Below are 23,292 nucleotides of genomic sequence, written 5' to 3' on the forward strand. Positions count from 1 at the left end.
GAACACAGACTGCATTCGCTATGCCTGAAGAAAATACAAGTGTATTTAAATAATAAGATATTTGCTTTTCAGAAGATTGGCATAAGCTTTTGCACAGACCTGTTAGCTTAAGGGCTTATCTCTTTTAATGCTAAGGAGTATTTCCACTGTGCTCTCACTACAGGCCTGCTCAGGAGCATCTGCTTCCACAGCACTCCATGTGTGCCTAAGCCCTTAGTGAGATGACATTTTATGTTTGGATGATCAACATGCACATTTTTATATATCCAGCCTTTGTGTCTGCTAAGATAAGAAGAATCTTCCCTCAGCATTCTTCTTTAAATGCCAAAAGCCCTTTTGTTTAACTACAATGTGTCAAACAAATGCTTATCTATGACACTCTTCCCAATAAGAAGCCCGTGTTTATTCTTGATATCTCTTCACTTAATGCATCTGATACTTTTATACCTCTCCCAAGTCTACTCAAGTGTTTTCCCAACGTTTTTCACTTTGATGCCCCTGTACCCTGTTAACTTACAACTCCTTGATGCCATGTTAAAGCTGGTAGATGCAGAAGTAAAAAGAGTTTTCCAGTTTTTACTTCACATATTAGTGGCAGGTGGTTGCTTTTTCTCCCCCCCCCTCCCCCCCTCCTTTTTCAAAAGCGCCTGTGTGCTGGGAGTGTTCTTGGCAGTAATGCGTCTCATTGACAAGTTTTCTCTCTCTTTCCTTGGGTTTCTGTGTGTCCTAGGACACCCCATATGATTCTCAGGCTGAGGAAGCTGGAGGGGCTGGTGCCAGTGGGGAATTACTTGGGATCTTCTCTACTTTTGCTCTTTCTCTGTTCCCAAGGATGGTTTATATGACCTTGATCTCTTCAGCCGTACCTGTTGCAATCTCTTCCTGCAAATGTCACACAAATAGTTTGTAAAAGGAAGGGACATCAAAGATTTACTTTCATTACAGTTTCATCCTGGATATTTTTGCTAAGATTGAATCAGTTAAAAACAAAAACAAAAAAAATAAAAACAACCACCACCAACAACAAATGATTTTTGTAAATGAATATGCTACAGAAATTGAATCATATTTGAATCATATTTTAAGTAGGTATAAATACCTTACAAAATGCCTTGATGTCATTCTCTCTCCACTCCTCACCCTCTGAGCAACACATGGAAAGACTACCTGTGCCCCATTCTGTGGGTGCAGGTGGGCAGCTCTGCAGGCTCCAGGCTCTTCCAGGCTCCTGGCCTGCCCTGCTAAAAGCCATTCTCAAAACACCTCTCAGCCCATCTCGTCTCCTCTGCAGTACAGAAGTTTTGTGAGTTCAGATTCAACCCAGAAGCACATTCACATTCTTTAACCACATTGAAAACATTCTTTTAGGCATTAACAGCCAATATTTCTTTGTGGGTATGTGCTGTAAATACTGCAAACTTCAATAAGACAAAGACAGGCAAGCACTTGACAGTTCATCATTGCTGCTAAAATGAAATGGCAGTGCAAGAGGTAGTATCAAGCCAGAATTTTTCTTTTGAAGTTAATCTCAATTAGATTTCAGACCTTTTCTGGGTGCCTACTCCTTGCGTTCCCTACACAAAATCTCAGCATGAGATCAAGCATAAGAAATATGCTGTTCATGGAGCCAGTGGGGTTGGGGTAAGGGAAATATTGTAACAATGAGCTTTCATCTTGAACGTGTCCTCCTTCAGCATCAAGAACTGAATGTCCAAGAATGCCCTGGCAAGAGGAGGAGATAACATAACCTGGTCTGAAAAAGTAAGTAAACAGTTTGTTCTGGAGAAAGGAGGATCTTCTTGTTGTGCATCAGCTATTAAAGGACATATGCCAGGTTTTCTGTCTTGCAGGCTGCAAATCGACCTCTTCTGCTTCCCAGCAGAGCCAGCTAACTGCTGGGTTAAAGGCTGCTCTGGGCAAGAACATCTTTGCTCTTCTTCCATACTTAACAGGAAAGTGCTCTTTCCCACTAGCAAAAAGCACTTAATTATGTATTAGAAAACACTGGCTGGAAAGGAAAAGAGCACAAACCATTCTGCACAGATTTGGGACCATAGGGAAAGTGAAATTCAAGAATCCAGCCACTGCTTGAAAGAAAAATACTTTTCTACATTTTTGCTAACAACTTTGCATGTCAGCCCTGCAAGTTCTGTGTCTAAAAGCCACCAGCTTATAGCTTTGAGAAAATAGAGGTCCCTATTCTAAAAAAAAAAAAAAAAAAAAGAAAAGGAAAAAAAAAAAAAAGGGATAGAAGTGCCTTTCCTTTTATTGAACAAAAAGGGAGATTGCTTCACCCTTAATATACATCCATTATGTGACAATTCAGGACAATACTTTTTAATGCACACATCCAGTTTTTGACTGGTTTAAATGCAACACCTGTATTCCCAATTGCAACCACCTAGGCAAGAGCAATAGCTTCACCTCTGGCTTTTTTTCAGCATTTGTGAGCTCTTTTGTATACAGACTTATCCAGTGCTCTCTCATCCTGCTGCATTTTCACTGCTTTCTCTTGTTGACTTTCTCTCTCCCTACTTTCTGACATCCAGATGTTTTCTTACAAGGATGCATCTGTTTTGTTTCCAGTTTTTCTGCATCTGCTCTACTCTCAGGAAAGCAAACCATGCTTTGTCTAAACTTTTATATATGCCTCAGTCTCCAAGGCTCAGTTGCTGCCCAGTTCCTAGAGCCTATACCTGATGGGCATGCTGTATTAAAGCAAAGTGTTTTAAATACATCAATGCCTGAAGGCTTATTAAGAAAGATAGTATTTTTTCAAAGTAATGACATAATTCCTAATGTTGTCATGAATTCAGTTAAGAAAATACTAGTCTTTTAAGCAATATCTCTTAGAAATATCCCCTCAAGTGTAGCTGTTTGCAAGTTTGTAAGAAGTTTCTTTCTTTTTATTGTGTTTTTTGTTTGTTTGTTTGTTTTCTTAAAGCCCACCTGAGGTTAAAACTTGAGTTAACCACAGAAAAGACTGAAAATTGTTTTCAAACTTTCTCGAGCACAATTAATCTAATGCTTTAACAGCTGGCAGCAGCAGTAATTACTTTTAGATTATACCTAAAGTCTGTTGAAATCTAATTACTCTGATCTATGAACCAGGTAATTAAGGTAAAAACTCCCGCATTTTCTTAGACCTCATTAACTTATTTCCTTTGAAAATCATTAGCTAATGATGGTACATTAAGAGTTTATCCATAAAATGACAATGAATAATTGAAACCTTTGTTCTGGGACATCAAAGGACACAACAGTGTTTAACTGCTCAATATCTCGATGGCTATTTCTTCATTTACAGTGCAAATATCATGCCAGTTTGGGGAGAAAGAACCAATTGAACTGGGAAAGTGGCCAGAAAAGATAAATATTTTCCTTTTCATTTATTTGATATCCATAAAATAACTCAGAACTTCCACTGGGGTATGCAGACCCCTGAGAAGCACCAATTCCTGTTGATGCTCGGGCTGTCTGGAGCTAAACTGCACTGGACCCGACTGGTGAGTGGCAGAGGGCATCTGAGTGTGGAAATGCTGTGATTTTAGCCTTGCTGCAGGCAGCCTGGCTTGCTTCCCTGTCTCAGAGCTGTTTGCAAGCTCTGAGATGCCGTGTGCTGTGGCTCCACCTGCAGCATCCTCCTCTCCCCTCAGTGCAAAGCTTGTGCACAGCCAGAGGATGAGCTTTTCACTGATATACACTGAAAATCTTGGATCCTTGTGTTTTGTTCTTGTGTCAGGAAGCAAAGAGAAAGAGTTACATGCATCTCTCACCCCAAATGAGAGTGTACTGAGATGTCTATGGGACACAGTTACCAACCAAGATGCTAGGAACGACTGAAAGAGGCAGGGTCGCCCTTAAATGGTGCCTAAGCTAAGCCACTTACATGAGTCTAAAGCTTGACATGAGTGTAAAGCTTGTGTTATTTTGAAGTATATTGTTCATTATACAGTGCAAGCTGTAACCTGACAAGATGCAGCAGGCAGTGGCTGTGTTGCCATCCTCTGCTCCCCATCTTGGAAAGGCATCTCCAGCCATTCCCATTCACCAGGTAAAGTATTTATAAGGGTGGAGGACCCAAGTCAGCAGACTTCCTGAGAAACTTCTGCCTTCATGCCCTCGCTCCAGTTTTCCTCAGTTTCTGTTGCCAAGTTTTTATGATCAATTCTCCATATTGTGCTGTCGTCTGGAAGAGTGTGATCAGCATCTGGATCTGACTTTGCTAGACATTGTGATGATGCACCATGCAAACTTAATTCTTTAATAATCATATCTGATGTACAAAAGGGAAAATAACTCCACAGCTATATGAACTACCTAATCATAGAAACTGATGGATAAACCAATGCTTTATTGAAATCAGTGTAATAAATCAAATACCAGAAATTCTGTTAGTCACTTAATTGCTGTGAAGAATAAGCACATTGGGCTCGGGATCTCTTGGGGCTGTCTCCTGAGCATCAGGTGCAGCACTTACCTGTTGCATAGCATCTTAAAGAAGGAATCCATCTGTACTGAAGTATGTAATTTTAAAGGCCTAAAAACTTTAATTGCAGCTGCTCAGTAGGAACAGCAACTTCAGTAGGAAACTGTCAAAGCTCTGGCTTTGGATCACAACTCAAAGAAAAGTTTTGGAAGATTATCAGTTAGATCATCATGGACCTGAGTACACATCTGCTGGGATCACTGTATACAGGGGAAAGAAAGCAGTCTGAAACTGAATATAAGTTGCCTTCAATTTTATCTCCAATAATGATACATCATTTATGAAGTCTAAAAAAGTAATAAAATCAGATTTTCTGTAAGGCATTTTATTAATAAGGAAACGAGTTAAACAAATGAGCTAATTTAAAAAAAACCAAAAAAAATTAAGGATAAAAATATTGATTCAATATAAGAGAGATGCCCACATGGCTACTCAGGAAATCCTGCTGTAAGAAATTACCAAGACCAGTTTACCAGATACATAACTGCTAAAAAATTAAATCAATCAGTGTTGGAACTGCTTTTTCTCATGAAAGAGGGTGCTGTGAAATCAGCTCCTTTCAAATCACTGTATATTCCCAATGGGTCAAAACTCGGACTGGAAGCCAAGTCCTCAATCAGTTTTCGGCCAATTTTTCTTGCTGCTTCAGTAGACATTGCCTTTTGCCAGAGCTTCAGCAGCAGTCCTCCTAGGAAAGAAACACAATGTGACACTGTCAGATTAACATGGAGTACACGCAGCTCGAGGCACACAAGGGATGAAGCACACGTCTGACTGCAAATACCTAACCACTCTCCTGTGGATAGTGAAATGTAGACAAGGCTGGAGCATGCCGATGGGGTAGTAATTGCTTACAGCTATGTAGGAAGACACCAGACATTTATTCAGCTCAGGTTCCTTTGTATTGATAGACAACTTGGCTTGTTCCCTTGTCACCAATGTTGCAAATCTAAATGATTGAAAACACACGTCAGGGCCCTGTTCTGGAATTGCACATAGCTTCATAGCTTACAAAGCAATGGTTACAGTCATGCACATCTCTGATTTTACTCTTAATCAGCAAAGAATTTACTTTTCTGCCTACCTGAGGCCTCAAGCTAAAGAAACAAAAGGCCCCTATGCTTTCATCCAGGCAATTAGCAGTCATTCTCCAAGAAGCATACCTGACCAGTCCTGTTTAGTGCCAGTTTGTACAGCGTTCACTGCCTGCTCATCTCTGCTCATTTCTATGTTGTATAGGGGAGCCATCAAGAAAATCTGAGACAAAAGAAGAATCTACCAGAAAACCAAGAATTTAATAATTCTCCCGCACAACACTCTTTCGTTTATAGAAGGTAACAATAAAGAGCTGAATTTCCACTGTATTTTAGAAGGGAGATGAGGAGGTAAGGCAGCAGTGTGGCTGCACAGGTTGTCCCTAGGCTGCTCCAGTCAGTCCAGTGAGGGCAGTGGGAGAGGCCTCAGCTGCAATGGTTACTACCCTTGTGCCCTCATACATCTGCAAGGAGCAGAGCACTCAGCAAGTAAAGCTTCTGACTGTCCACTAGTGGAGAAATTTTAGAGGCATCTGTATTGCATTTATGTGGCAAGGTTATGGTAGGGGGGTATGAAAGGTGGCCTCTGAGAGCAGAGCCCAGTACTACTCCATGTCAGGCCAGAGCTGGCTCCAGCTGCCCAAAAGGGACCCACAGCTGCCAGAGATGAGCCATGACAGATGCTGGTTGTGCTTCTGGGAGCAGATTTAAGGATAGGGAAGAACTGTTGCACAACAGCAGCTGAGAGAGAAGAGAGAGAAATGTGAGAAAAATCTCTGCAGGCACCAAGGTAAGTGCAGAGGGAGGGCAGGAGGTGCTCCAGGCTGGAGCAGGGGTTCCCTGCAGCTCAGGAGGAGCTTGGTGGAAAAGGACAACTCCCTGCGGCCCATGGGCACCATATGGAGATCTTCACATGCAGCCTTGGAGGAGCCGATGGGAAAGCAGCAGATGAGTCCTGAAGGAGGTGTAACCCATGGAGAGCCCCCACAGGGGCAGCCCCAGGTTGGAGCTGCAGCCATGGAGAGAAGTCCACAATGGACCAGGTTAAGAAGCAGAATATGGCAGAATGTTGTGGACTGACCATAGTCTTCATTCCCCATTCCCCTGCTCTGCTTGGGAGTAACAGGTAGAAGAGGAAGGCATTTTCATTTTGTGTTTAGTTCTCACTGCTGTAGTCTGCTATCAATAGGCAGTAAATTACATCATCATCCCTTACTCTGAGTTTGTAATGTCCATGATTGTAATTGGTGAGTGATCTCCCTGTCCTCATCTCAACTTATGAGCTTTTTTAGCCATATTTTCACTTCCTGTCCTTTTGAGAGGAGAGGATGAGAGAGCAGTGCAGTGGTGACAAACTACTCACCACTGTGAAACCACCATGGCCGTATATACAGCACTGTCTTCATATAGCTCCCTGCTAGAGGCAGCTTTAAGGAAATGAAGGGTAAGCAAACTGAATCAAGAAATCAGATCTCCTTCCAGGCCAGTCAGGAATCCATCCTATGAAGTACTGAAATCCACACTCAGCTGCTGTTGTTTGCAGAATGAGAAGAGGACTACACTTCTCACAGAATATGTTTAAAAGTTTGAAGTATCCAGCTCAACAAAACAGTATATCTCATTTTGTCATGAATGCTGTAACAAGCTCTAGCCTTTCAGATCTTCTTTGAGGCTGTCAGTCCAAAGCTGAATACAGTCAAATATGGTTTAAAGCCCCATTACTGATCTGCAAAGCTATCACCAGGTTGAGCTAGCTTACATATAACCCTCAGATGAAAGCAAAGCTCAACCCTTCAAAGCAGAGTAAGGGGAATCTCCAGCCTCCAAAGCCAGGGATTTCAGATAGAGGCCTCACTGTTTATGGCTACACCCATATAGAACATCTTACTGCTCCCTTTTCATTCCCTCCACTGCCTTCAAATTCCATGCCTCTTCTCCTCTCTCCCTCCAATTCTGCATTCATCTGCCCTGGTGCCCTGCTTTCCACCCTGTAAGTCCTGCGTTTCCTTGCTGTCCCCACTATGGAGAGATGAATTCTAGACTGGTAAAGAAACCTATGTTTCTGTGATCCATGGCATAGGCTACCACACAGGGGACAGAGTTCTTAAAAGGATCCCTGAACTGTGCCATAGGTTACCAGTCATATGACAAAGCTGTTATGATCCTTATTCAAATTATGAAGCAACATTCACATTATGTGTGAGGAAAACACTCTGCGGTATGAGGATGTTCATAGTTCTGCAAGAACTATAGCTCTGGATACTATCTTTTTGGTGTAACTTTACACTGTGTTTTCATTTAAATATTCAAAATAGATTCCTTTCACAAAGGAAGAATAAATAAACAGTATCCTCCTATCAGCATATTGTAATTCTATCTCTTACCACTGGATGGTGATGCAGAACTTATTTTAGTTAAAGCTGTCTAACAGCATTTTGCTGGGAGAAGTGAATTTTGTAGTTCTGTGTAATGTTTTCTGTAAGACTAAAGACTGAGAGGGAAAACAAGAACAAAAGCACAACCCACAGAAACAACAACCAAGCAGAATACTTGTGGATGTACAAACCATTGGTTTTGATCTTTTGCCCTCTTTTTTGTTTGTTTGTTTTTTATAATGACCTCAACTGATCGACTTACAGCTTTGATGGTTTCAGATTGAACTGGTGAAATGCAAGCTAGTGCTTATTTCTAAATAAGTACTATTTGGTAATAATGGAGAAAGAAAGAGTAATTTCTGCTCCTAAGAACATGTGCTCTGTCTTATGTGAAATCCTCATCACATATTGTCAGCTGGCTTCTTCAGGAGGGGCTCATACCTGTTAATCGATTTGCTTTGTTAAGAGCTCTCAGTGATAGCAGAACTCTGTTTTGCTGTGAACTGAAGTCACTGATGAATGGAAGGACATCGCTTTCAACAAGCATCCTCTGGGGCAGGAAAGCCTGGAAGTTGTTTGTGGTCTGCAAATCTGTAGAGAAATGTGTGGCTGCAATGAAATCTACACCATTAGCCCAGTCTGCACCAAAATTTGCTTCTGGATCAGCGAGATATTTTAAGCTGTAAGAAATAAAAGTAAAAATGATCAGATGATTGAATTCCACAGTAGGACACAGTAATCTATCATTTATACCAAATCAGTTTTGGTCAGTATGAAATCCTGAGCAATATCAATTTAGTAGTGACTCAAATCCTCCTGCAGCACATTATGTATAACTTCACCTGGCATAACCATCTCTAGACAGGTTAGATACAGCTCCTGGCTGGGGCCCTGGCTTCCAGACAGGAATCAGCATCTTGTGTAAGCCCATAGCCTGCCTGCCTATCACAACCAGTTGTGCCAAGGCTTCATCTCTTGCCAGATATCTCATGTTCCTAGAGAGGGAAAGCCCAGAGCCTCATATGGGCATTGTTCAGGCACTATCCTCACAAACAGGCATGGAGGTGAGAAGTTCCCCTGGCCACCTTTCTCATTCCCATACCTGTCCCGGAATTTGGGCAGTGCATAAGCAATGGAGGCAACATGTGCCTTCCACATGTGGTGGAGAGCATCATCCATCACAAAGGAGGAGGACTTTCCCGGGATCGTGGCTCTTTGCTCTGTAGACAGCAGATACTACAGCAATAAGGAGAAAAAGGCAGAGAAATGAGAGGAAATGAGAGGATGTTTTGAAATCAATACATTTTTCACACTTACATACATATTTCACAACAGAAAATGTTTTCAAGCTAAAGAAAATTGCTTGTGAGTAGTTAGAATGTGTTACTTCTACTTTGTAAATAACTGTACTATCTGACATAGAGAGACATTATTAATATAGTTTTCTAAAATTAATTCCTATCCTGACTGAAATTAATGGGATTTTCCATTCTTTAGATTCAACAGAGCAAACATTTTCCCCACATAATTTAGATATTCTGTCACAATAATTTGGTGGACTCCTGTATCTGAGTGCCGTGGAAGTTTCTATGCTAAAATACTGAATTTCTTGAAAAACAGTTTGTAATCTTTCAGCCGCAAATGCTAAAAATTTTCTAAAAATAAGAAAATGAGCCTTAATTGTTGTCATTATGGCTGTTTTCCAAGTGATCATTTACAATAACTTCCTAAATATACTGTTTAGTATAAAGAATCTAAAGAAAACAAATCCAGACTTGTTCTTAAAACCTGTTCCTCTACTTACAATTGCCAAGTTACTGGTGCTTCTAATTTTCTGATCATTATCTATAAAAACCATTATTGAACCTATGAAGTAAGAAATACTTCAAAAGAAGTCATTTTTGTGACTAGAGAGCAACTGAATGAGGTGGAAACAGTGTATGTAGTTGTATTTAAAAAATATCTTCCTGAATTTCAGGTTTTTTTGATGCTCAGAGGAATAAGAAGACCCTATAAAACCATCTCAGGACCATTTCTCAAGAGTAAAGTCTATTTCACCTGCATATTTTAGCATTGCTTACATTGGGAAAGCAAGTATAACTGTTAACAAAACAGTCCCTAGGAACAGGTGCTAAAATACAAAATTAGCTTGAAAAGAAGGAAAAGAATCAGTAACCTGTAAGGATCCCGTCCTTCTCATCTCTTGTTCATTTTATGTCATGCTTTCCCTTTTTCTACTTCTCATGTTTTTTTTTATCAAGTTGTTACTGAAAGTAAATTGAGCCACCAAAATATAACAAATTATAGTAAGATTTTTAAAAAGAAATATTCTAGTATTTTAAAAATGTAAAATTTTTACTTCAAAGTAAGCCTTCCACTCATCCATGAGCTTGGGGATGCGAGAATGGCAGTCACCAACACTATAGCAGAAATCCTCTCTTCGGTCCTCTGGTGGCAGCATTTCTACTTCATACTGCAACTCTCCAAAAAGGCCAGCTTCCACTGCACCCAAAAAGGGTATGATAGCCAGGTAGTAATTCATACCTGCAATAAGAATCAGAAAGGAGGAGGCCTTAACTGCCAGGAAAGAAACAGTTCCCACATGGAGAAATGAAACCTCTCCAACAGCAAATACAAGCATTTCAAAATGCCACTGATACAATTATGTCCATCAGTGGGACGTACGTACTGAAATTCTCTAGTAGTAATACCTGTATTTATTCAGATACAACTTTCAGTATTAATTCATATGTTGGCCATAAGCATGTAGAAAAGCCAAGTTCAGTTCCTGCCTGCACTGGACTACATCTTCTATGAAAGTATTCATATGACTTTTAATGTCCTTCATTTTGGAAGACAATTTTAGATTCTCCTCTTGATTGTGTCCTTACTTGTAGAAATAAATTTTAATTACTTCCAGTAAAGAACAGCCTAAAGCCTAGATTTGTTGGGTAGGTAGCTCTGAGCCACTAAATTAAGAGGTCATTCGCTCATGCTTAATTTCAGTGCCATGGATTACCCAGATATTCGCACACGGTTCCATCAGTGAGGACCAAAATCACAAAAGCATTATAACCTGTTATGTATCCTTATCCTAATAATGGGATACAGCTCCTGTATGTGGGCCTGGCTAGGGATTCTAGAGGAGATGCCATGGACGAGAGCAAAACAGAGGCCCCAAGTGATGAGAAGTCAGTGCCTCACTGGGAGTCATTACTAAGCTAAGTCCTTCTTTTTGTTCATTATTTTCACCAGAGAAGCTAAAATCTGGATTTCATACCAGAATGCACTTAAATTCTTTAAAATATACTTGCATGTATTACTTATTTATACCTTCTTGGGGAGCTCAGACAACAGAGAACAGTGCAAGAACGGAATACACTGAATATAGTTCTAGGTCAAAAGGACAGGCATTCTTCAGCAGCAGTCCTTAAAGCAGGGTTTCTTATACCTTGGGACATATTAAATGTGAGTTTCTGGCTTCAGCTTCCCAGCTTGGTGTGACTATGCATGCCAGGGAGGGTTGCCGTGGAGACCAGGCCAAACCACTTACATCCTTCAAACAATAAGGCATTTATCTGCAGTCTGAAATACTTTCTGTGTATTCCTGCTACAATAGGGTAAATCAAGGCCAAGATTATACATTTCCTGGAGGCAACAAAAGTGCTATCATGCAGACTTACAATGTTCAAAAGTAAGTGAAGAGCAGGAATGCAAACACTGAACATAAATCTGATTTTTGTTTCAGGAATGTTCTCTGCACAGGTCTATGCAGTTAACCCTCTTGCTTGTCACTGCATGGGATACCTTCTCCTGAGCACACAGTGTTATTTAAACTCACAGGCACAAATTGAACTTGGATTGAGTATCACAGTGAAATTTGGTTTAGCACTACATTTACATTTTAATATACTCTGTGCTTGCAGCTTTGATCACATGAGGAGATGTGAATTCAATTGTTATTTCACTGTCAGAAGCCTCCACAATAAAGCACTGGTGTGATGGGGAGAAAGAGAGCAATTCACTGCAGCCAAGCAGCAGGTCTTGTGGAAAGGTGCACTCATGGCAGAATAGTAGGGAAGTGGAGGGAGTGAGGGACAGAAGTGATGGGGTGAAAATGAGGTGGAGGAAAAAGTGGGAGCGGTTTTCCCTTTTCAACAGAGGGAAAGTGAAAATATATATTAAAATATATATATAAAATATATGTATATAAGAGATTTTCATAATTTTACTGACTTACTTAGATGTAAATACTGACTGTAAGTCAGGCTTGTCTATTTTTCTCTCCCCTCCTATCTGTCAGTTTCATTTTTTGAAAAAAAAAAAACAAAACAGAATCTAATCTTTCCAGAAGAGACAGACTTCCAGTTTCATAAAAAAACACAGAGCAGAGCTTAAAAATACAGACTTTGTCTCAAATTGATTACAAGGAAAATTTTAGTGGTTTTATTTGTTTGCTTTTAAATGATATGTTTGTTCAGCTTTTTGGATAAAGGAAACAAAAGCATCCTTCTATTTAGATTGGTCACATTTTTGCTACTCAGTTTTCCTTGATGTAAGAAAACTATTAACATATTTTTGATTTATCAAATGAGAAAATTTAACTGTTATTTTTGTTTTATTTGTGGACTCAGGAAAAAAATAAATAAATGTCTTTTTAAGATCAACTCCATGAAAAATCTATCCATACACTGATGCTTAAGAAGTCCACTTCCTCACAGGACACTGGCTGTAAAAATTACCAGTATTAATGCCCTGCGAAGCAATAAATACCCTTGACATGCATGTGGCATTCTAGATCACATCCTTTCCTCTTCTGCAAAGTTCCGAGCTAAAGGACAGAATATTCCTTACTGTTTAAAAACCTACTACTTGCTGTCTCACATGCTGTAATTTCTCCCATCATTCTTGCAGAAAACCTTGCAGTAGACCTTATGTACCACAGGAGGATGAGGTGCTCCACTACACCTACCAGGAGTGATATCAGCAACACACACAGTGGAGTTAGTTCACGGTCAGCCCTTCACTAAATTTTATCACTTTATTTTTTATTGACACTGCTTAATGTGAAGATGGTTCCAAAATACTGCCTTCTAGGACACCAATCATATTTTGAAGAACACTGTAATAGAGTATACTTACAGGACCACCAACTTCTCACAGATATACACAGGTTTCTGTGGCCACAGGAAGTCCCATTGGTAGGATCTGCTAATCTACCTAAACAAAATAAAAGAATACACCAATTATTTCTCAATTTTTTACACAAGAAATCCTATTGAGATGAATATATCTCTATATATCAGTAAATCATGAAGAATTTTGCTAAGAGAAATAGAACAGTTGCTGTTGTTCTGCTTCATAAACGACTGTTGCTACAGTAGTTGAATTTCTCAGTCAGTACTTCACGCACCACATAGTAATATGACTGTGTTTTACAGTTAAATCTATTGCTCACTGTAAATGTATTCTAAGAGTTTAGGGAAAGGCCTGAAAGTAGGTAGTGACAATGATATTTTTATAGGTATATAAATATACATGTGCATACGGCCATAAACATACATAGCTGATGCATCATTTTCTGTAGATGCAGGTCTGCTTTTGTAGGAGAGCTGTTTAATGACCAGAATAGTACAAATTAAGTGTGCTAGTAATTGTATCACCTAATTGGGCTGTATTATACAGAATCCCTTTCAGTTTAATGATGCATACAAACATTACCTTCTTGTTAAGCTAAGCATGCAAATGTTGTTGTATCTGATTAGCAGAGTTTTCAAGCATATGTTCAGTAACAAACGTGCATACATTTCACAATTATTTGTGACAGCATGTAAGACATATTTCACTTTTGCACATGACATAAAGGAGTAGCCTAAATCCTTAAAGCACTACGTTATGGATATCACATGGTAAATAGTCATGTAGGGAGTCAGTTAATCTGCTTTAAGTACATGACGTAAAAATACCATAGTAAGGTTTAATGACATAAGATGTTCCACATGCTCTCAATCCCTCCCCTGCAGATCACCTTCCCTCTAGTAAGTCAGCTGAATACAGATATTGTCAATTCTGTCAGATCAGAACTTCATTACATTCTTTAAAATCCCAAACAAATGTTCTGTTTAGTTAATACTTTTTACTCAAGAAGAAGAGAGGTTCATGAACCACGTGCATGCAGATTATCCTAATCATCCTCTCCAGCTGACTGGACAGAGAATCAGCTCTCCTGCACCACCCATCCCCTTTATCTTTTCATTTTCTTATATATGCAGAGAGAAAAGAGGAAAAAACCTGCTTAAACTCCAACCAGATTCTTCTTGCTGCTGCTTGCCAGCTGGTGGCCTTCATGAATTTTGCTACTTGCTCTACTGCCTTTTCTTTATTCTGACACAGTATTTAATTTTCTGTTAGTTGTGATTAAATGTTGGCAGTCTTCCTTCACCACCAACTGCAGTCTCTACATTTTCTTCCAGGCAAATATACACCTTCAAAAAAACCTATGACCTCAAAAAGCTACAGATTGCAACTAACGAGCAAAAACAAAAACAACAACAAAAAAGGCAAGCAGATACATTTGCTTACACCAGGCAAGGAGGATTTACTGCCAGGCACAAGTTCATGCATGTCCCTCTGGGTTCTGACCAGTTCTATGTTTAGTAATATATTTGCCTATTAGAAAGTCAAATAGTTATTTCTCAAGAAAGTGGGACAGTTCCTTCATTGAAAATTTCTCTTTCAAATTGGCAGCTTAACATTGTATGTCAAGATTCACAATCTGAGTCTGTAGTTGTCTTGCAAGGCAGAAGCCTTGTAAAAAAGTGACTCAAAGCTGGTCTGTTCTAGTAACTGAATGACATAATTCATACCTGTACGAAATTGCCACCCATGCTGCAATGGTAATCCCCAGAGAATGTTGCCAGAATTTTGGGATCCAAATGCCATAAAATATTTAGCTGAAGCCTTTAGCAAACTCTTATACACTCCCAGTCGCTCTCGATAGTTCCAAGGATTGATGACAATTTTGTTGTCCTTAACTGGGAAATCCAGAAGGTCTTCAGGAGCAAAGTCCCACAGTGGGGGATAGATATCTCCTCCATTGGTATCCATGCCACTCTGTGCTGTGGCAGCTGCTGGATTCAAGGCAACAACTACTATGAGAAGAAGAGTCTTTATGGAAAAGTAGGGGCACATCATGGAGGTTTGTGACCAAGATCTTTGTGGTTGCAGGGCTTTTATCATGAAAGGTGAGGGCTGGGCAAATTGGGTGACTCAGACTGCAGAGGTCTCTGTCTCACTTCCTTCTTTTCAGTGACCCTGACCTGGTACCACCAGGTCAACAAGCTGTGACTAACTCTCCTGCTTCGATCCTCCAAGACCAACAGCAGATATTTAAGTGGGATCAATATGACAGGAAAATATTCAAATCCGTGCTGCCCACAAAATATACCCACATTTTCCAAAAATCCACCATGTTGCAATACTGCTTGTACAATAGCAATATGAACATTTCTGTCCCTGTTTCTTGCTAGTTGTCATGTTTTCCTTTCCCTACCTATTTCTTCCTCTTAAAAGCAGGTAAAAGCAGACAGCAACATCACAGATCTTATCTCTAAAATAGGTGCAGGTAGGTGAGTTTAGGACTGAGTGGCTCCAAACAAAGGGATTTGAGTAGGGTCTGGGCGTCCCCGAGGAGCAACAGTAACATAAGCTTTAGGCATCTTTCTATTTTGGCTTTAGGACAACTTCCTACATCTCTGAAACTGCTCATGTGTTGGAAGGAGACAAATAAGCCTTGTTCTAGACAGTACAGTACCTGGCTAGCTGTATTTTTGCCATCTGTTTTTTATGGAAATGGTAATTATAAAGTTCTAAAGTCTCCTATTGAATCTCCATGATCTTGTAGACTCCAAAGGCAATGCAAACACTGATAAAATTGGTGTTTGAGTTAGTTACACTTCAACATAAATGAAATTGTCAAGCTACCTTCACCTCACCTACTTCCAGGATTGTATAATCTTCAGCTGCTTGTTCTCAGATAAGCAACAGTTTCAAAACTCTAATAAGCAAACGTACTTATCACTGTAGTCACGCTTTCACGTGAGAAAAACTGCAAATGCTTACTTTCTTTGAAGTAATTTTGTGAATTTTGTTCAGGCTTTGTGTGCTTAAAATAGCTTAAACCAGCACATTGGATGAGAGCAAGTCAAAACTTGCCGCAAGCTTTCAATGGTAGACCTAAAGAAATGTAGCAGTTCAGTTGAAATTATTTTCCATCTTTTCTGTGTACTAGGGGGATTCTCTAGTAAGTAACATATTCTTTTCAACAATCGGTTTTAATTTCTGTCTCGACTAAGGAAAAAGGGAAAAAAAAATAAAAATAGAGGTATTGAAAAACAATCAGAGTTCAATAAAGTGGAAATTGGTATAGACTTGTAGACTTGAGGGTGGACTGGAGAACAACCTTCCTAGTTACAGTCCCTTATAGAAGTTGAAAATAATTGAATTTTCCTTTCTTTTTTTTTTAAGTTTGAATGAATGGAATTTATGTCATCAGAGTGTGAACTTTTAAAGATTTATCTAGCAATGCAGAGAATCAGGCATGTCCAGAATGTAAATTATTTAAAACATATCAATGAGAGATGTATTGCTCTCGGCTGACTGCAGAGGGAATTGAAATTACAGGCTTAGCTGTAGACGTAAATAAGTATTTTTAGATTAAATAAAACTAATACTGTCATTACTTACTTTTGCATAATAATTTCAGAAATTTTCTAAAATTTAGTTACTTACTTGAAGCATAAATATAAAATAAACTTGAATTTAAATGCCAGGAACTGTGCTGTTTATATTTATACATGAATGGCTCAATGTGAGGTAATGAAGAGTGAGCCTCATAAGAAAAACAAATGTGCTAAAAGGTATTTGCTAAAGTGCATGTAGAGGAAATATGGTTCTATGAAATAAAGGGTACAAAGGTCACAGTCATTTTAGGAAATAAATTTTGGTTTGGGGACATGAAGAATTAATTAATGATGGGGATTATTTTTACCATCACTTTAAAAAGCACCTAATTTGAGAGTCTACACTCTCTTCTATGCCGTCATTTAATTTTAGAAGAGATTGTGACTTCCCCAGGTGAGAGGAACTCACAATTGTATATGAACATGTAAATGATCTCATTTCATCACTTAAGGTCAAGATATGTGAATAAGTACCTTCAGTTTTCACAGAGATAACATATACACAAGCTGCTTCAAAAGAAATTCCTCTTATAAATTTTCGTGGAAATTACAAAGAAGAGTACAATAGCACCATTTGATAGAGCACATTCTCAGCTGCAAAACACTTACCACTTAAGTGGTGCTGGTGGCAAGTCTTGAGTCATAACCAGCACTTCAGGAATGTTGGCACTGTAAATGACCATATGTCACAGTTCAATTTAGCCCCCACCATTAGCCAGTACAAAATGCTAGTAAAAATCTACACCAGCAAAGGTCACTCACTGTCACTGTCACTGTTACTGAAACACACCACGCACCACCTTATTGTGCCCACATCCATTGTTCAGTCTCCATCAACATTCAGCAAGTGTCAGTGAACGTCAACAGGTGTCATTTTGTCTGCACAGAGGAATTCAGCAATGCCCCTTTGATTCATAGACATTTCCATGTCAGATGCCACTTAGTCAAACAATGCCAATCAATGACATAATGCCTGCCTTATGCCAATTTTTGAGCTTGCTTATACTATAAACTAAATGCTAGATGTAATACATGTATATGCCTAGGAATGAATATGCCTTTGGCTCTGCCAAATTCCTTCATCTTTTAAAGTTTGAGCCTTTTGTCTTATGCTAACAAAAAGTCTTCAGCAATCCAGCTCACCACTAAAGCATCCAATTCTTAAAAATTCATATAATTAAAATATCCTTGCAAACTATTATGATTAATTTTGTAGGTCTTTTATACTATGTTCCCACTTACCTTTTCAGGCAAATAAGTTGCTACAGGTTTTGAAAGACTTTAAGGACAACAACTTATTGTGAGAAGTCACTACACAGGTATTTCAGGCTTGGAGTCCAGTCATGTTTGTCACCTTGAGCAGAGGTGAGGATTCACGTGATGTCAGCAGAACATAAGCATTGCAGGTGGCAAGTCTTGAGTCATAACCAGCACTTCAGGAATGTTGGCCTTGTAAATGATCAAAATATTAAGTCTACCAGCAATGTCAGTATCACTGTTTTCTTCACCACTGCTTTAATAAGTACCCCACAAGTTACTGTGGCTGTGTCCCTGCAGACTCTGTAACAGAAGGAACTCCTGGAAAACCTTGTGGATAGTGTTGCACTGCATTGAACCTGTAGCTGTTATCAAGCTCCTAGTGAAAACACTGCAGTTTTCAACTGGTTTGCATATTTTGTTTCAAGATAACTGCAGAACTGCTGATAAGCATCAATACTAAATTAGATTTGCTGAGAATATGTATTGGCCTCACTATTCCTGTGTCAGTAGAGAAACACAGGCTGCTGAAAAGAAGCACATACAACAAGATGCCATCATTTACATTGATACCTTGTCCTAGTGTTAATCAGGAAACAGTTAAGCATCTTTTCTAACTTGTGTGGTAAGTATGTATGGTAAGTACAAAGAAATGAACATTTCCAGTAGATGATGCACCCTGTGTTGTTTGGTTTTTGTTTTTTTTTTTTCTCGGGTTCCTGAGGTGATACCAAGAATCTTTTTCTATATATGCCAATCTTTGTCCATTTACCGTAGATGATCTTTGAACATCTATAACAGCTATATAGATATGTAACAGATATATTTTATTTTTCAAACAGTTAAATTGACTCTCAGCCTTCAAGAGTATACTATTTAGAATATAACAGTAAATGAGGCCAACGAGACAGGAAAAAACTTGCATATGAAGGCTATAAAATGTCAAAGTATTTTCAATGAATGTGAAGGAACAAAAGACATCAGCAGGACATTGTCCAGCAGTTTTACAGGAGTAAATACATGCTCCAGTGAAGTGCAATGCGAGAAGAAACAGTGGTCCATGTTTGATCTTCACACTATCAAAGCATAAAGATTCTTTGGCATGATGGAATATTGGAGAAGGAGCCGTCATAACATGGCTCCAAAAATCCTTGGACTTGTTTTTTTTTCTTCTTTAGAAAACATTATTCCTGCGTTATACGTTAATATTGTAGGGTAGCCTCTGGAAAAGTCTTTTCATAATACTTGCTGATCCTGCCTCACCAGAAAGAATTTGGGCTTTCAATAGTGGAAATTATCCCTGTGGATTAAGGACTGCCATATTTATTTATTTATTTATTTATTTATTTCTAACAGGAGACAGCTACTGGATTAGGTACAGTAATACACACACACATATCAAATAAAAAATAATGAAAAAATGCTTGTAATAAAACCAAACTCTTCAGTCCTAGGAAAGATCAGATTCATAGCTGTGATGGGATGTGTACCATGTGCTTCCCAAAAGAAGCAGTCATTTTTCCCTGAGGCTAAATGATTGGGTAAATGGTTACAAAGACAAGTGTAAATCAGATATTTCTGAGTTCTGATTTCTCATATCAAAAGAATATGAACTAGCAACATAAAAATAATTATTTCAGATCAAGCCTACAAGCAAGTATTTTTTGCAGGACCAGGTATATATACATTCAAAACAAACCAAAAAATGAATGAAAAACACAGACCTGAAACAGAAGAATTTCAATTTATCTGTTTTTTCAGGCTGCCTGTTAATTCCCAGGTGAGCTTAAAGGGCATTTTATTTAAAAATGACATTATGCAGCTACATTTTTCTGATAGATTACTTCAAATGTTACCATAGCCTTCATATGACTTAGGTATCTTCAGCTCATCTCATGAAGACTGAACTGACCACTGAGTTAGATATCCATAGTAATTAGTACCTGTGATATGTGGGTTTTATCATCATATCTTCGTCAATACTTATTAAAAATACATGAGATCAATTTTCATGACACAATCATATTAATTCATCAAGGAAGACTGCACAAAACCCCACTCATTTAAATATGTATTAAAAAATATGGGGAAAACAGAAATATTCCTGAGAGCAGCAGGGTTGTGATCAACTGCCTGATACAGGAAGATGATAGTTGCAATATAATATATCTAGTTTTTTCTCAGAGTTATTCAAATACAGAGCTCAATCTGCTCATAAATTCAAGGAAATCTTTAGGCTGTTTGTTTGTGTATCACTAGGGAAAATGCAAACTGCAGAAAAAGTATTAGAATCATATTGATTTGGCTTCATTTCAATCTTTAATTAATTATACATCCATTTATAGGACAAATTAACTGAATCCTCACTTATATTTTTAGCTTGGCATTTTAACTAGATGAAAATGAGAATAAGTGGGAATAACTAATTAGAAAAAAATCAGCATAGTGGCAAGGATTCATTAAAAGAAAGTCATAAACATCCTAAGTAGTAAATCTGTAGCTAGATGTTAGTGCCCGGATTATCTGATGTGAAATATGCAAAATGACAAAAATCAATTAGAAACTTGGGCCAAAGCCATTTCTCAATATATTTTTTTGCCAGTTGGAAGGAGAAAACAATTTATTCATAAATTTAAATCAGGAGTTGTTTTCATCTTTTGAAATTCAGAAAATGCAGAAAAAATATGCAGAGGATTGTGATCCATCTTCTTCCAGCTGCAGCCATTTTCCTTAGAGAAGAAATAGGGAGGGGGGAAGATGGGGAGAAAGGGTGGAGAAAGGTTTATTGAAAGAAAGGAAGGCAAAGCTAGCAAAAGTAATTTTTAAAGAGATAAATTTTACACTGTAAGCAGAGATAATATATTTTGATACAAATCAACTTTACAAAAATGTAGTGAAATAAAACACAGGAGGGATAAATCATTCTTACATTTATTGCCTAATTCTAATTCTGTCCTGGGAAAGAATGACATTCTTGTTGTTTCTAATTGATATTCTGTGTTGGTACAGAACACCATAATTTGGCTCTGCTTTTTTATTTTCAGCGACAGATGAAATAAGGGTGATTTTCAAGAAAAACACATTTCAGATTTCAGAAAACTGCAAATAACTCAATAAAAATATAAATTCAAATCTACATGGTTTAATTAAGATGTATATTTAATATATATTTCCTACACAATATCAGTCATTTCTGAAATATTATCATGGGATTCTATACCTAGGAAAAGCAAGTAAGGATCAAGCATATACATGGACAGATACTGGGTGGGAAACAAATAGGTGTTGAAAGGTAACTGAAAAACAAAGCCAGTATTATCTTGGAATGAGAGCTGATAGGGAGCTAATATGGAGGGATGTCACAAGTTGAAAGATGACAGAACACACAGTGTTAAAACACATACTTCTGAAAAACATTATAACTGAAATAATTATAATGTCTATTTTCTTCATGCTTTTGTTTCTCTTAATTCACCCTCATTTCTTAAATCGCTCCTAATAATCCAATACCTGGATGCTCACAAGGACTCCATTTCTGGGATTTTCATGTGCTGTGTTTTCATCTATATTAATATAAACTCCAAAATGCAAATGTGATGTGCATAAAGGCTCCTGCAAGGTATGGGTGTTACACTCATTTCTATTCATTGTACCTGATTGTGATCTGATTTCTGCATAGTCCTGTGTGGAGCCAGAATTTGAGCTTGATGGTCTTTATGGGCACCTTTACAACTCAGGATATTCTATGATTTTATGATTCTATACTTGCCAACAGATAACAGCATGTAAGAACTAGTGTCATGATGATTCCTATATCTGACAGCTATCTGCTGGAAATAGAACCATAAGTGCCACAGAAGCCCTCACGTTTGGGACTGTAACAAAAATCCTTCCAAACAAAGGAGGGCAAATGTAGAACTGGGCTTTCATATCCACTGGCACATGTAAAAAAAATGTTAGGTTCTGGACTTTCAGGTAGGTGATGGAGACGCAGATACTTTGTTATGAATGGGTTTTAAGTGGATTCATTTTATTCTCCAGGAATTCCTATCAAACTAGGACCTCTGAGGACTCACTAATTTCATGAGAAAAAAAATGCCAGGCTTCCTGGATATTCCTGGCCTCCTGTTAGAGCCATTTCCTCACATGAATGTGACACACAACCTTACTCAGTATGAGTCATATTTAATGTATTTAACTACCACAATTTTTATTTAAATATATATATAAGGGTCTCTCATTCTCCCACACAGTGCTCTGCCCTGTAGCTGTTTGATTTCCAACACCAGCTGAGTTTGCACTCTCCCAGCCTGTACCACAGTGACAGTATTTTTTGCCTAAGTATACAGACGTCACTACAAGTTAATATGCACTCACTAATTTAGCTCACCTCTTATCTTTGAAGGACATGGAAGCCAGCTCCAGAGCAGTGAACACAGTCAAGATTTGGGCTGGTTTCTGAAGTCTGTGACTCTCCCCTGGATTAATGTGGCATTCTCCCCTGGATTAATGTGGCATTTTCTTCTTATCTAATTTCATTACAAAAGTTCAGCAGTGGAGCCAGAAAACTTGGATTCCTGTCCTCATTCTGTGCCTTAGAATAAATCTTTCCAAAATCTTATTTTGGCTTACTTTGTCAAAGCCAAGTAAGTACATCAGAATGAGAAACAGGCCCTGAACCTGAGCGTTTACCACCCTTACACTAAAACCCCACACCAAAATACTTTAGCTTAAGCTCACCCACAGAGATAACAAAGCCAAAAAAATACTTCATCTGATATATTTGTTCTACAACTGTAAATGATAACAGCATGGATATGACATAGCTTCTAACCTAATCCTTCCTTTTTTTAAATGCTTTTTTTTCTTGCAGTCCACAGGGTGACAGCTGAAAATAGTGAATTTAGCTCTCATCCTCTTTTGTAGTCAAGGCAGGTATCATGTATTTTGAGCCAGAGAGGATGGTGGAATCATAAGCTCCTGTAGATTTGTACATGGCCGCTAGATGATGCTATATAACTTTTCAATCTCCATTACTTCCACAAGTAACTGAAACAAATAAACAGCAGAAGACTAGATTAAAACTTATTTTTTTTAATACAGATAAATATGCGTGTAAGCTAAATCTTTACATTTAAGTAAAAAAAAAAAAATTCCAGTTACCATTTGTTAACAGATGGATGCAATAAAAAAGTGCACCTGATTTTAGATCTCCTCATGTTGGATAAGAACAATTGTAGAAACATGATACTGAATAAGTTTGAACAAAGCTTTGCCAGCAAAAAAGCGTCCAAAGATGTTCTCTAAAGTAACTTTGGTCAGCAGTCTTTTGTACTGGATCAGGTACCAACTCTTCTTGCAGTCAGGATAAAACCTTAATCTGGCTTAAACATCAT

General features: G+C 38.3%; 1 protein-coding gene across 1 annotated transcript; it reads right to left on the reverse strand.

Annotated features, from left to right (window-relative positions):
- Positions 1-4,727: 4,727 nt before the first annotated feature.
- Positions 4,728-15,125, reverse strand: C3H6orf58 (chromosome 3 C6orf58 homolog). Its single transcript, XM_032443876.2, has 6 exons — positions 14,765-15,125; positions 13,041-13,118; positions 10,258-10,442; positions 9,001-9,134; positions 8,340-8,578; positions 4,728-5,177 (listed from the first exon to the last, which is right to left on the reverse strand). The coding sequence occupies exons 1-6, from the start codon at positions 15,090-15,092 to the stop codon at positions 4,990-4,992; spliced, it is 1,152 nt and encodes a 383-aa protein (XP_032299767.2). The 5' UTR covers positions 15,093-15,125; the 3' UTR covers positions 4,728-4,989.
- Between the last annotated feature and the right edge of the window lie 8,167 nt (positions 15,126-23,292).

Source organism: Coturnix japonica, chromosome 3, assembly GCF_054131305.1.
Source record: "Coturnix japonica strain WE chromosome 3, WE-NBRP24, whole genome shotgun sequence".
Lineage (NCBI taxonomy): Eukaryota > Metazoa > Chordata > Aves > Galliformes > Phasianidae > Coturnix > Coturnix japonica.